This window comes from Patella vulgata, chromosome 6 (genome assembly GCF_932274485.2).
Source record: "Patella vulgata chromosome 6, xgPatVulg1.2, whole genome shotgun sequence".
In the NCBI taxonomy this organism is placed as follows: domain Eukaryota; kingdom Metazoa; phylum Mollusca; class Gastropoda; family Patellidae; genus Patella; species Patella vulgata.
The window spans coordinates 59,116,654-59,128,968 of NC_065884.2; the positions used below are offsets into that span (position 1 = coordinate 59,116,654).

General features: G+C 39.1%; 1 protein-coding gene across 6 annotated transcripts in view; it reads right to left on the reverse strand.

Annotated features, from left to right (window-relative positions):
* Window positions 1-3,948: 3,948 nt before the first annotated feature.
* LOC126823752 (ankyrin repeat and death domain-containing protein 1A) overlaps window positions 3,949-12,315 on the reverse strand; it is a 45,147-nt gene continuing 36,780 nt past the window's right edge. For 4 of the 6 annotated variants that reach the window (XM_050552725.2, XM_050552727.2, XM_050552724.2 and 1 more), the window contains exon 2: window positions 3,949-5,754. In XM_050552725.2, the coding sequence (XP_050408682.1) occupies window positions 4,776-5,754 (979 nt within the window). In that variant the 3' untranslated portion in view covers window positions 3,949-4,775. The remainder of the gene's footprint in view (window positions 5,755-12,315) is intronic. The other 2 variants (XR_007681295.2, XR_007681293.2) reach the window with 1 other exon arrangement.

The window sequence follows — 12,315 nt, forward strand, 5'->3', positions numbered from 1 at the left end:
GACATTTCACCAGAATTTTTACTTCCGGTTACATGTTTTTTTTTTAAACACACCGTTTTAGCGTATTGATAATGTATTGGTAATGGAGTTTGTCCGTAAATAACTCAAAATACAGAACTGTAAAAGACTGTGTAAAATATTTGAATGGGATACATGTTTTCATAATTGATTAACTGTTATTTGTCTTTCGGGAAACGATAGTAACTAGTATAACAGTGTTTCCCAAACGATTTTGAGCTACCAACCCCCTATTTTCCGATAACGTATATACGAAGCTCATCTGTGCATGCCCGATCCCCAATGACAGAGACGCGCCCACAATTTGTGTGTATCGCCTACAGGGTACCATGCTGAATGGATCGTCTCTCAACTTGACATATTTACTTCTTATACCCTAAGGACGGCAACATTTGATTTTGGTGGATGCCCAACACCCAGGGGTGGTGCCACGATCCAGGCCTGTAGCTAGGAGGGGGGGGCGGGGGCAAAGTCGCCCCTGCAAAAACAGTGTTTCCCAAACGATTTTGAGCTATCAACCCCCTATTTGCCGATAACGTATATACGAAGCTCATCTGTGCATGCCCGATCCCCAATGAAAGAGACGCGCCCACAATTTGTGTGTATCGCCTACAGGGTACCATGCTGAATGGATCGTCTCTGAACTTGGCATATTTACTTCTTATACCCTAAGGACGGCAACTATTGATTTTGGTGGATGCCCAACACCCAGGTTGGTGCCACGCCCCAGGCCCGTAACTAGGGGGGCGGGGGCAAAGTCCCACCTGAAAAAATTTTAGCCCCCCCCCCCCCTGTGAAAAAAACTGATATACCTTGTCCGTCAAATTTACAGCACCCCTGAGAACACTTCTCGCCCCCCCCCCCTGGTTGCTCTGAGCTAGTTACGACCCTGCCGCGCCCACGTTTTTGTTCATATTTTGTCTGTAAATTCTCTAGTATTAAAGATGCATTATGTAAGAGCTAAATCTGCGTATTGGAGGTTTTTATTTCGGCTTCAAATCTTATATGAATTATTATTTAGACATTTAGTCACATGACAAGCCTATAATCAACTCAGCTTATATTTGTCGTTAGTCGCTCTCTGATTGTCATAAATGCCCTCACGCTAGCCATTAGATCAACACATACGACCACTCCTTGTGTCACTCGAGTAAACAGGCTGTCCGTTAGTGACACCCTTCTATTTTTGTTCTGCGGGCAGTTGTTTTTTTTCTTCAGGGAATCCAGATGTATATATCAAATATGCCATACTTTTATTGGAAGTAACTACTCTATAGAGACTTGTTGCGAATGTATCTTTAATTATAAAACAAAAAATAAGGTCAGATATAAAATACAGGACATTTACATATTTAAAATTCTATGGAATAAATAAAATATGATAAAACGAGGAAAATTCATTTGAAAATACATTAAAATTTGCTTTAACAAACTGATCCAGTGGGTGTATTAAAAAAATATATATATATGGCTAATAGATCAATATTGAGATTCATAGTAACATTATTTATACGTTAAAAACTACCGATTAATAAGAAAAAAGATATTTGATCTATTGTCATTTTCCGCACTGTGGTTCTCCTCATGCCTATTTGGGTCATCTGTTTTTTTAGGCTTTCTTTTTACAAGACACATTCCATAACGCACTTACATCTATCCTGTTGTGCGCAGGGAGGGAACGGGGCGGGGGGGGGGGCTTGGTGTAAAATTAAATTAAGCGCTTTCGAATTTAAAATTATCGCTGTTTTACCTCCTTTGTCGCATTTATCAGTAAAATGCTGCACATCACTCAAGCTATAAAAATAATGTGGTGTGCGCCCAACCCCTTTTGGAAATCCCGCACACAAGACGCACATGTTATTTATACTTGGAACAAAATAAAGATAAAACAAACCCCAAACCTTTTAGATATATTATTTAAATTTATAATAGACGAAAAATAAAAATTAATTCATAACAAATAATTTGTTAACGCTTGTAATTTAAATATGGCCGATTCGGATAAAACAAAATTAGGGAAGTTTTAGCCGTGCGTCCTTTATTAAATATTCCGGAAGTGGAAATTCGTAAGCGTTTTAGTTTGTGAAAAATATGTGGATATCTTGAAATGACTTATTTTGCTTTTCAAGGATTGCCCCCCCCTCCTTCCCCCAACCATTCCCCCGTCACCTAAGACGAAAATGTCCGTAAATCGACACCCAGGAACACCCAATAAATACAAGTAGTATTAATGTACATCAAAAACAACATATAACAAACAAGGCAAGGTGGTAAGAAGCACTGGCGGTTAACAAATGCAGATTTGAGCAAAGACAAAATTTGTCAGCAATAGATCAGTTATTGGTGTTGAAAGTTTCCAATGGGAACATCATACAATACCGACCATAATTTCATTTTTTTTGCTAATAAAACCTTGGGTTATTTTATATCCGCCTATATTCCAAAGCTGATTTGAAAACACGCACAAATATTTCCATTTGTTTATTATTGGTCATCATATCTTTCGTAGACAGCCGACATTGGCTTTTGATAATATTTGACCTGTTGACTTCAATTCCTGTTGACTGCGCAATTCTGATAAATACCAGATTTACCTCCCTTGGCCCATAAAACAACTATATAAGATGGACACCTTCTATTTTTTGTCTGCGATATCACCTCGGTGGAAGCGGACGTAAAATACAACTAACTAACAACAACTATTTTCTCCGCTTCTCTCGGTCTCATTTCCCGTGGCCGCTATGCGCATGTTTCGTTCTATTATTGGACAAAATGGGCAAACACAATTCATTGTTTTTCTTTTGATATTTGCTCCGCTCTGTAATCTAACATCTCGCAGTCAAGCATATACGCACATTGCTCTCATTCTATACTATTCAAAAAAAGTAGGGGATATTTGATTTTGGGGGCATAATACTAAAATATGCAAATGACTACGAAAAAAGTCACTATAGAACCTAACAGAAGAAACATTTCCCAAACGCACCAATAGCTACCGCATGGAATGCAGGTGATGCTTGGGATCATCATGGGGGTCCAACCCAAGATTTGAATGTTACAGTCATTGTGGCATTGAATTCCAGGGTGGAAACATCAGTTTAATTGTTTTAGTGACCAGAAAACAAATTTTGATATGCGTCGGCTTACCCAAAATGAAAGGTTACGTGCCCTTGGCATGCTACAGATCGGCACAACACAGGCGGTTGTGGCGCGGACGATGAATGTTTCTCAGTCTGTCATAAGCAGGCTATGGTCCAGATACCGTGATACACAATCTGTACAGGACAGACCACGCTCAGGTCGACCAAGGGCGACAACTCAAGTCCAGGATCGATTTATCCGTACCTTGGCCTTGAGAAATCGTGTCATCACAGCAAATCAGATCAGCGCTCGTCTTCAAACAGACACTGGTGTGAGAGTGAGTGGCCAGACGATTCGGAATCGACTGCATAGGGGTCACCTTCGCGCCCGACGTCCTCGCGTGATCCCTTGTTTGAGAGATCATCACATTCAGGCAAGACGTCGTTGGTGTAATGATCGTCAACACTGGGATAATCGACGCTGGAGCAATGTGATGTTTTCAGATGAGTCAAGGTTCACTCTTGATTTTTTGGACAGACGTAGGAGGGTGTTGCTGGAAGAACGGCTTTACATGTTGTTGCAGGGCGTGTTACAGGCCAGTACTACCGGGACAACATCTTGGCAGTCCATGTTGTGCCGTTCGCACGACGTCATGGCCGCCGTTTCATCTTCCAGGATGACAACGCAAGATGTCACAGGGCCAGGATCGTTACAGGTTACCTCCAACAACAGAACATCACCACATTACCTTGGCCAGCACTGAGTCCCGACCTCTCCCCCATCGAGCATGTCTGGGACATGCTTGGACAGAGGTTACGTCAACGCCAACAACGTCCTGCCAATGTCCAAGAACTTGCTGCTGCGTTGCAACAGGAATGGGACAATCTGGACCAAAATGTCCTTAGACGTCTCATTAGGAGTATGCCACGTCGGATCAATGCTTGTTTGGCAAACAGAGGAGGATTTACCCGTTACTGACTTGGTTGTGATGCTGTGGTAACTTTGCTGTTTGACCCCGGGTATCATTTTACCCTTATAATGGTCAGTCTGTGCCTTACTTAGTCTAACGATCATTTGGAATAAATCGATGAATGTGAACTTCATTTCATTTTGTCATTTGTTTCTTCGTCAGTTTCATTAGGTGACTTTAATAACACTTAAAAATCAAATATCCCCTACTTTTTTTGAATAGTATATATAAAACAAAGCAGATAATTTGATTTGTAAACCAGTTTACGTGTTTAGAGCTCTCTCTTCAAAGCAAATATCTCAGATGTTAGAAAGTAATTGAAATATAATTGATATCGGAAATTAATGGGATTGGTAAATAAAAAGTGTAATTAAAAATGACCCTCGACCGTAACCTATCCGACAATCCTTTCTGTCCGGGTACTGTGCGCAGTATGTACATGCTTAGTACAATAAATACACAAACACGATTATGTCAAACCGGCAAGCAAACAACCAGACCTAGATTAATTCCAGAAACACCCAAACGTCTTAAACAACGTATGTCCATCAGACACTTCACAATAATAAACAATTCTTGGTTTGTTCATTGATGTCATTTCAACCCAACTGATATTGCCAAAGGCTATATGGAAACATAATTGCACAATGTCGGTGTTAAGGCAATTATAACTATTAGCTATACATCATAGGGTGGGATATACCTATTAGCCTATAAAGCAGTTATCCGGCAGAATATCTTTTAATAAAATATAATCCTGGATAATATGTGGCACGCCTAATTTGCTAACCTTTTCAGCTATATTTGTTCCTAATAAAGTACGAATTTCAAATCGGCAGGCGTCTTTAAGGGATTGGAAGGCCACAGATGACTTTCTAGAATTGATTAGATTAGAGTTATCGTTCTTAGTAACAGTGCCTTGGCAACACCACGTGAATCCATTGAAGTAATAAAGTGAGCCTTGTCGAATAATGCTGTAAGTCTTGCCAGAACACAAACTTTTTAAACAAGGAACATCTCTGAAGTCGTTTGGACCAACAATACAATTTTTAGAGATCAAAAACTGAACTAGATGATAATGGAGTCTAACTTGAGCGGCGTGTACGGCTGTGTCACCGTAATGATTCCGAGCATTAATGTCGCATCCGGCATTAATTAGTAATTTCATACACTGTAATGCTTTGTTCGATCGTTTTAACGGATAACAAACGTGGTGTAAGGCAGTATTTCCCGATTTATCAACAGCGGTAACGTCACATCCGCCGGAAATCAGTGCATCAAGGCAGACGGAGTTCTCTTTATTGGCAGCCACCATTATACTTGTCTTGCCATATTTATTTGCAGCATTTTTATCAATTTCCGGCAGCGAACAAAGGTACTTCACAATATTCGCGTTTCCATTCTCCACGGCCAACAGGAGGGGACTTGCGCTATCATCCTCCGCTAATCCGGGGTAGTCATTGTTCACTTTGAGACCAGATTTAATCAACAGATCCATGGTAGCTATACAACCTACTCTACAAGCCTCTTGGAAAAGATTCGATGAATGTATATCGTTGTGGGATATTGTCTGGTACAGTTTCTCGAAAAGCGTCGAATTATGAATCTTTATTGCGTACTGGCAGCATTTATAAATCCGATCCTGTACGGTTTCGTCATCGTCGTTATGGCCACCTTCTGATTGGCTGAAATATATATAAAAAATAGTCATTAAAACAAAATTCATATAACTAGAAATTGACAGGATTAATTATTATCCGATCGATACAATATAGACTATAGGATCAAATCGAACAGTCACAGCCAGTAACAAGTCCGTCTTGTATGTTGTATACAGGTAGGGTACCGGCTCTTGCTCTCCAAGCGACATCCACCAGAAGCTTCCTGCCATTGTATTATAAAGCGTTCAATGGCGAACTGAACACTCACACGAATTTCTAAAATACTTTAGAACATGTCTTAAATATTTCAATGAAATATTTCAATACATTTATTATTTCTTCCATATTCCAATAAAATACTTCTTGACGTTTCATAGATATTCCAATAAAATACCGCTATACATTTCTAAAATATTCCAATATATAAGACATCTAAAAAATTCCATCACGCAAATTATGTCTGAATAATAGCGAATATGAACCCCATTATAATGGATATGGAAAACGTTTAGGGTATATGACTCTACTAAAGAGACGATCGTCTGTAACGCAAGTGATAAATATTCCGGAGGCGACAATTTTCAATTAGAAGCAATACCCAAGAAATTTCGTTGACACTTCAATAGACTAATCTAGTATTCGCAAACGACGTTTTTCGGCATGATTGTTATTCACTCTTAACCCAGTACATATATTATTGTCTGTCACCCTGGCGACACATTTAAAAGTCAAGTGTTATAGGCACCATAGTGGAGTGCCCCGTTGATAATGGCGCTTGGTCACTAACCAGGATATCCCCAGTTCGATCACGATGAAAGTTCCGGTTTCCGCTGTCAGTAGTAGAGGACTGAGTGCAGGACTGAGACCTGAATGAAATGAAATGAAATGGGGTTTAACATCCTACATCCAACATTGCTCTCATAGCACACTGCACGTCTTCATTATCCCGGTTGGTTAAAACAGCGCGTTAAACATCATTTCGTCATTTAGATAGTTATAGTAGTATATAGACGATCATATTCCAGAATCGAGGGTTCGTCATTATCTGGTGATTAACCATTGTTACAATTTCTATGGTGGTGCCGTTCCTCTGTCGACCTGAGAGGTAGTTTAATCACGGGAACATATGTTCCAGTCTGATTAATGTAAGCTATAGATCCATGGACCTTATAATACATATATAAGATAAGGTCCATGATAGATCTAATCTTCTTTGACTGAGATAACAATGCGGTTAGTCTGATGTCTTGGTTCGATTAGTGACGAGGTGAGATCTATTAAATTGCTGTTTTTAATTCTTGAACGGAAGTCGGGCTGTTTACTAATTTTAGTTTCATTCATGTTTTACCGTGACCGACAAAGGTTGACGACAATGTACAACTTATGACATTCTCAAATCAGATACCCTCCACAGGAAAGCAAAGATGACTAATACAGCCAAGGTATTATGACACTGAGTGGGCGAGGAGGAAACCGGAGGGCCTTTAGAAACCCTACGAGGTTCGACAAGTGACTTTACTCCTTGTCACGTACTAGCAGGAAATTAAAAATACACCAGTTGTCTATTTCAGACCTTACGATCTAAAGCGCACGCGTTTAACCATTCGGCCACCCAATTCCCCTATGACCTTTATGATGATGTAATTATCTCTATTATTCCAGTATTCTTTGGTATAATTATAGTGCAATTAAAGCTGCAAATAATACTAATATTTTACCTGGGGCTCAAATTTTGACATGCGGAAATAGAACCCGATTTATTTCACGTGGAATCGTTAAGGGCATCACGCCATATTTATCTTCAGCACAGTGTGATATTTGAAACTATGTCTTCCAAGATATGCCCAAGGTTGAATATCTCTTGACTACAAAACGTATAACTAATAAACGGAGTTTTCTTAAAGATACACAGTGTATTTATCTACGCAGGAAAGCTACACAACAAAAGATAGACAAAAACACAACAAAATTAATACATCATAATGAATCCCAAACTGTTTGTTATCTCTTTTACTTGATGGCGGACAGCAAGTGGGGTGACAACACCTTGGTTCACCCACACCAAACGAGTTGACTCGTGCACGACACCCGCCACAACATATAGCTATAAATAATCCAAAAAAGCACAGTCTATTATTCTCAAAATGGTTTGAAATAGTTATTCCGACGGACACCTGTGATTTTAACAATTAATTTATATCGACTTTGACAATTTTGACATAAGTTTTTAAATCCCCGATTACGTCCCTTTAACAGTGCGTGAGGCTGTTGATGACATGGATGATTATTGCCGTGGTTATAGAGCCCTCGGGTTTAACTTGTGACGAAAGATAAAGGACGGTAATACAATCTGTCCTAAGGCGACGATCTGAATCTTGCAGATAACATTTCTACATCAAGGTTAAAGGTGATGTGACGGGCGGTCTAATGAAGAGAAGTACCGTTATCCACAAGGAATAATGCTCTGTTTAAACATTTTCAGTCGGGATATCTTTATGGTCGATGAGATTAATGATATCAGGTGAAGGATTAATTATTAACCGTCTGACATATCTACCCCTAATGGCCGAAGCTAGAGTTTATAACGCCTAGGGCTGTCCTTGCGTTTGTCCTTTACCCCCCCCCCCTCCCAATCGTCCTTAAAATCACAACACAGTACACTACACATAAAACCTAATAATATTGTTTAACAAAAAGCAGTGGTTTCGTGGAAAAATAAATGTATATCTGGCATCTCATATCCTTCTACTCTGCCGACAAAAATAAAAAAAAACAGTTTGATAAAGGTTGCGCCCCCTTCCACACTAGGGTCCACCGGTTCCGCCACTCGTCCCGCATGGCTACGCTGCCGGTATGACATAATATGTACAACAGACGGCGGAGAATGTAAACGAGCCAGCACTTGACACAGAGTTAGATCAATAAATATGCAGAAAATATAAAAAAAATGAAATAATAAAAAAGTAATCGGAAAACATCAGGTACATTTCACAGTTTAAACATAATAATCCCGTTATTTCAGACTAGCTTATAGTAATTTTAATTTTACGTACACTTGTGCATTCCCGCAGGCACCTCCCACGGCACGACGGGATACGATTCCAAGATGTTCTTGTCTGAGGCCAGTGATCTACCGCTAGACTGTACACCCGCCCACCCATACACAGTGGAACGCAGTGCCAAGTGATGCCAGTGGAAAATGCCAGCGTACCCTATTCACTTTATGTCGCAGAGAGTTGTGTGGCCAAACGGTTTAACGCGTGTGTCTTAGATCAAAAGGTCTGTCATTGAGTCAACTGGCGTGGTTTCGATTCCCCACTTGTTCCTTGAAAGAAGTAGAATCACCTGTCCAACCTTGTGGGTTTTCTCCAGGTCCCGCGGTTTCTTCCCTCTGCTAAAGACCCCATTATTGAAATAAAATTTAATTTCGAAATGGCCTAGTTGTGTCGAGTGAACGTTCACACACACACATCATTCGCACACAAGAGGCATCGAAATAAAATATCTACACTAATAAAAGATCTGAAGGTTTTAATAATAATGATGACTGTAATTAGCACCTATTTTTATATCTGATAATATCTGCAGGAAATACCAAAGTTTATTAATATCATACTTCTAGAGACGAAAGGACTTATTACCTTGATACATGATTAAAATTTTATTTGAGAGATTTTTATCAGACCGTAAAAGACAGCGAAAATCAATAATTAATATTTGTGTTTATCACATCTATATAGAAATAGCGTCCTACTTTTCTGTGTCGGTTGCGCTATTAATGAAAGGCATATACGCCATACAGAGGGAAATTTTGTTAGGACAGCAACACTACGGCCTACTCTTATTTCGAATTCCAGCTGTCCACGGTTCATTTACGTGCATACCTATGGGTAAAACGGCCAAATACGTAAACGTTTACCGTGACGGTCAGTACTATACAAGATTCTACATGTTTTTTCGGGTCGTTTTTGTTTTTAGAATGTGTTAAAGTCAGAACAATATGCAGTTAGTGATGATGTATGTCGTACACAAGGCCAAGTATGCTTATTTGTTTTATTTTGAACTTCGGAGTCCAATTCCCCTCTGATAGATGTAAGGTTTTCTTGTACAAACACACGATGGTTTTAAAGGATCGTCTGCGATATCACCCTCCGTGTAAGTGGACGTTAACACCCACACTAACGAAGGTATTAAAGGAGATGGGGTCGCCAATTTCTATAACTACTAGAACTTACTAGACGCCTCCGTTTAAACGGCACACTAAAAATCGTGTTAATGGCGAACACTGAACTAAAACACGACTAACGGTTAATTTTGAAGCAGATAAACGACTTGGGCGGATTTACTAAACATATTAGGTTCGGTTCATGCTTGGCATCTGTGTACTTGACAAGGAAAGTGTGTCTAGTCGTTCGGGTGGGATGAAAAACCATGACCCACCCGAGTTCACGTAGAAGAATCCTTGGAGGTTGGTATTCTCTGCTTTTAACAGTCTAAATAAAATACGACAATAACAACTGCGCAAACATGAATATTTAATTATCTTTGGCAGATTATGCAATTAGCAATCGAATTTACATGAAAATTTTATTTTACCATCATTTAAAGATACCATGGTCTATTATCTATGCAAATGTCACGTAATCCACCCTATGTATGTGATAAGGGATAGAGTCATATGTCTAACAGCGTAGATTTTCCGGGCGCGGATCGGGGGGGGGGGGGGAGGGCGATGGGTTATTTACATATTTACAAGATGGAGGCTTTTAATTCCGTAGTCAAGGGACATAAAATTGTTAAATATTATCTTATTTGCTTGAATTATATTTAATAGTATTAGGCTTTGTATAATAATATCTGGATATATAGTTTTCACATTCTGTAATAAAATAAGTACAATTGAATAAGTAATGATATTCATCGCCGACTGTCTTTAAATCACATAAAGAACAAATTCTTTATTCAAAAATCTACATTCATCCGTCTACCGACTTCGATCGGGAGAATAATTTTAAATGTGCTATATCTTATAAAAGTATATTTATAGTTATTCGGTAATGAGATAAGATACGGTTCTTATTTAAATTCCGTCTTATAAATTCTATAATTAACAGATTTATTAAATTTCAGAATACCAAATGACAAAGTTGGTTTTGAGATTACGTAAAACTCCACTCCTCACCATCTTCATTAGAAAAGTACTTCTTCAGAATATGAGACAAGAGTTAATTGTAGAAAAGTAGATATACTTCCCATTTGAAAGACGATTTTATGAGAAACTTGGGAGTACTTCAACCAAGTAAATATAGAATATAAACTAGCAATAACCCACATGGGTACGATAACGTGGGTACCATTTATTTTTATGTAATGTCATTTGAAAGAACGGCCAGTTATTTTGAGAAATATACTATGGATAAAGGGATATCTCATGCCTCAGATCTTTCTTTACTGTCATACAAAAAGTACAACAATAATTTGTTAGCTAAAAGTATATAGCTCACAACCTGCCGTACGTGTTTTGACACGCATGCATGGGTCGTAGGGTTTTGCATAGCTCGCAGATCAGCCGCTTGAAAATTTTGTATGTGTAGGACCAAAAGTCTTTACGGCCACTCTGGGATCTTCTAATGTGCCGAACACACGCAAGTGACGCGTAAGTCTCACGTACGGGTTTACTAAAATTTCACCTAGACTGCCCGTAGTAGCACGTACAGTGTGTTGTGAGCTATAGGCTTAAAGCGGTGGATACACTAGCCGAATGAGTCGGTCAAATCATTCGGCCGAATCAATCGGCGCCGAAATTCGCCTAGGGTGTCCACTGTCGTTCGCCCAAATCAATCGGCGCCGAAATTCGCCTAGGGTGTCCACTGTCATCCCGCCAAATGATTGGCCTGATCAGCGAAATTACACGGCCGATGTTTTGGGCGTGTATTGGCAAAAATCTGATTTCAACTTTATGAACCCAAAATTTCTCGCATACACTTGCTTATGTTCTTCTTCTTCAAAATTCAAGTATGATCGACATGAAACTTAAAACACTTGTCTATTGAAGATTGTGTCTCGATTGCCAACATTTTTTGATGGCTGCGATGACGTCTCGACCTTCTTATTTCATTACTACCTTACATTAGCACTGAGATCGGGATAAAACAATTCACTCATTTTTCTCACACACCGGGATGGCTACAGAAGATGTTTAAACTGTTCACAAGAGCTCAATATTACAATGGTTATAGCCAGATGACCTCGAGTGATCATTGCTAACGGTAACACGACAGGTAGTCGAGTATGCTTGTAACTGGATTAAGCAGTGAACGCATCCAGTAAAATTCGGAATGATCTTTTGGAATCTGACCATGCAAAACTAAGCAGTTTCCCTTTAAATAAATGATCTTTTTTTTGTCAGGAAGCCTAATAACCAACCTTGTATTTATCGGGTAGTATCTAATATTCAAGTCTTATTTTCATTCTAAAATAGAACTTGGCAGTGATCTACGATACCAAGTTTATTTTTCATATCATATCATCAATGAATATGAAAAAAAAAATGGAATGAAATTGGGTTTAACGTTTCACTTTAAT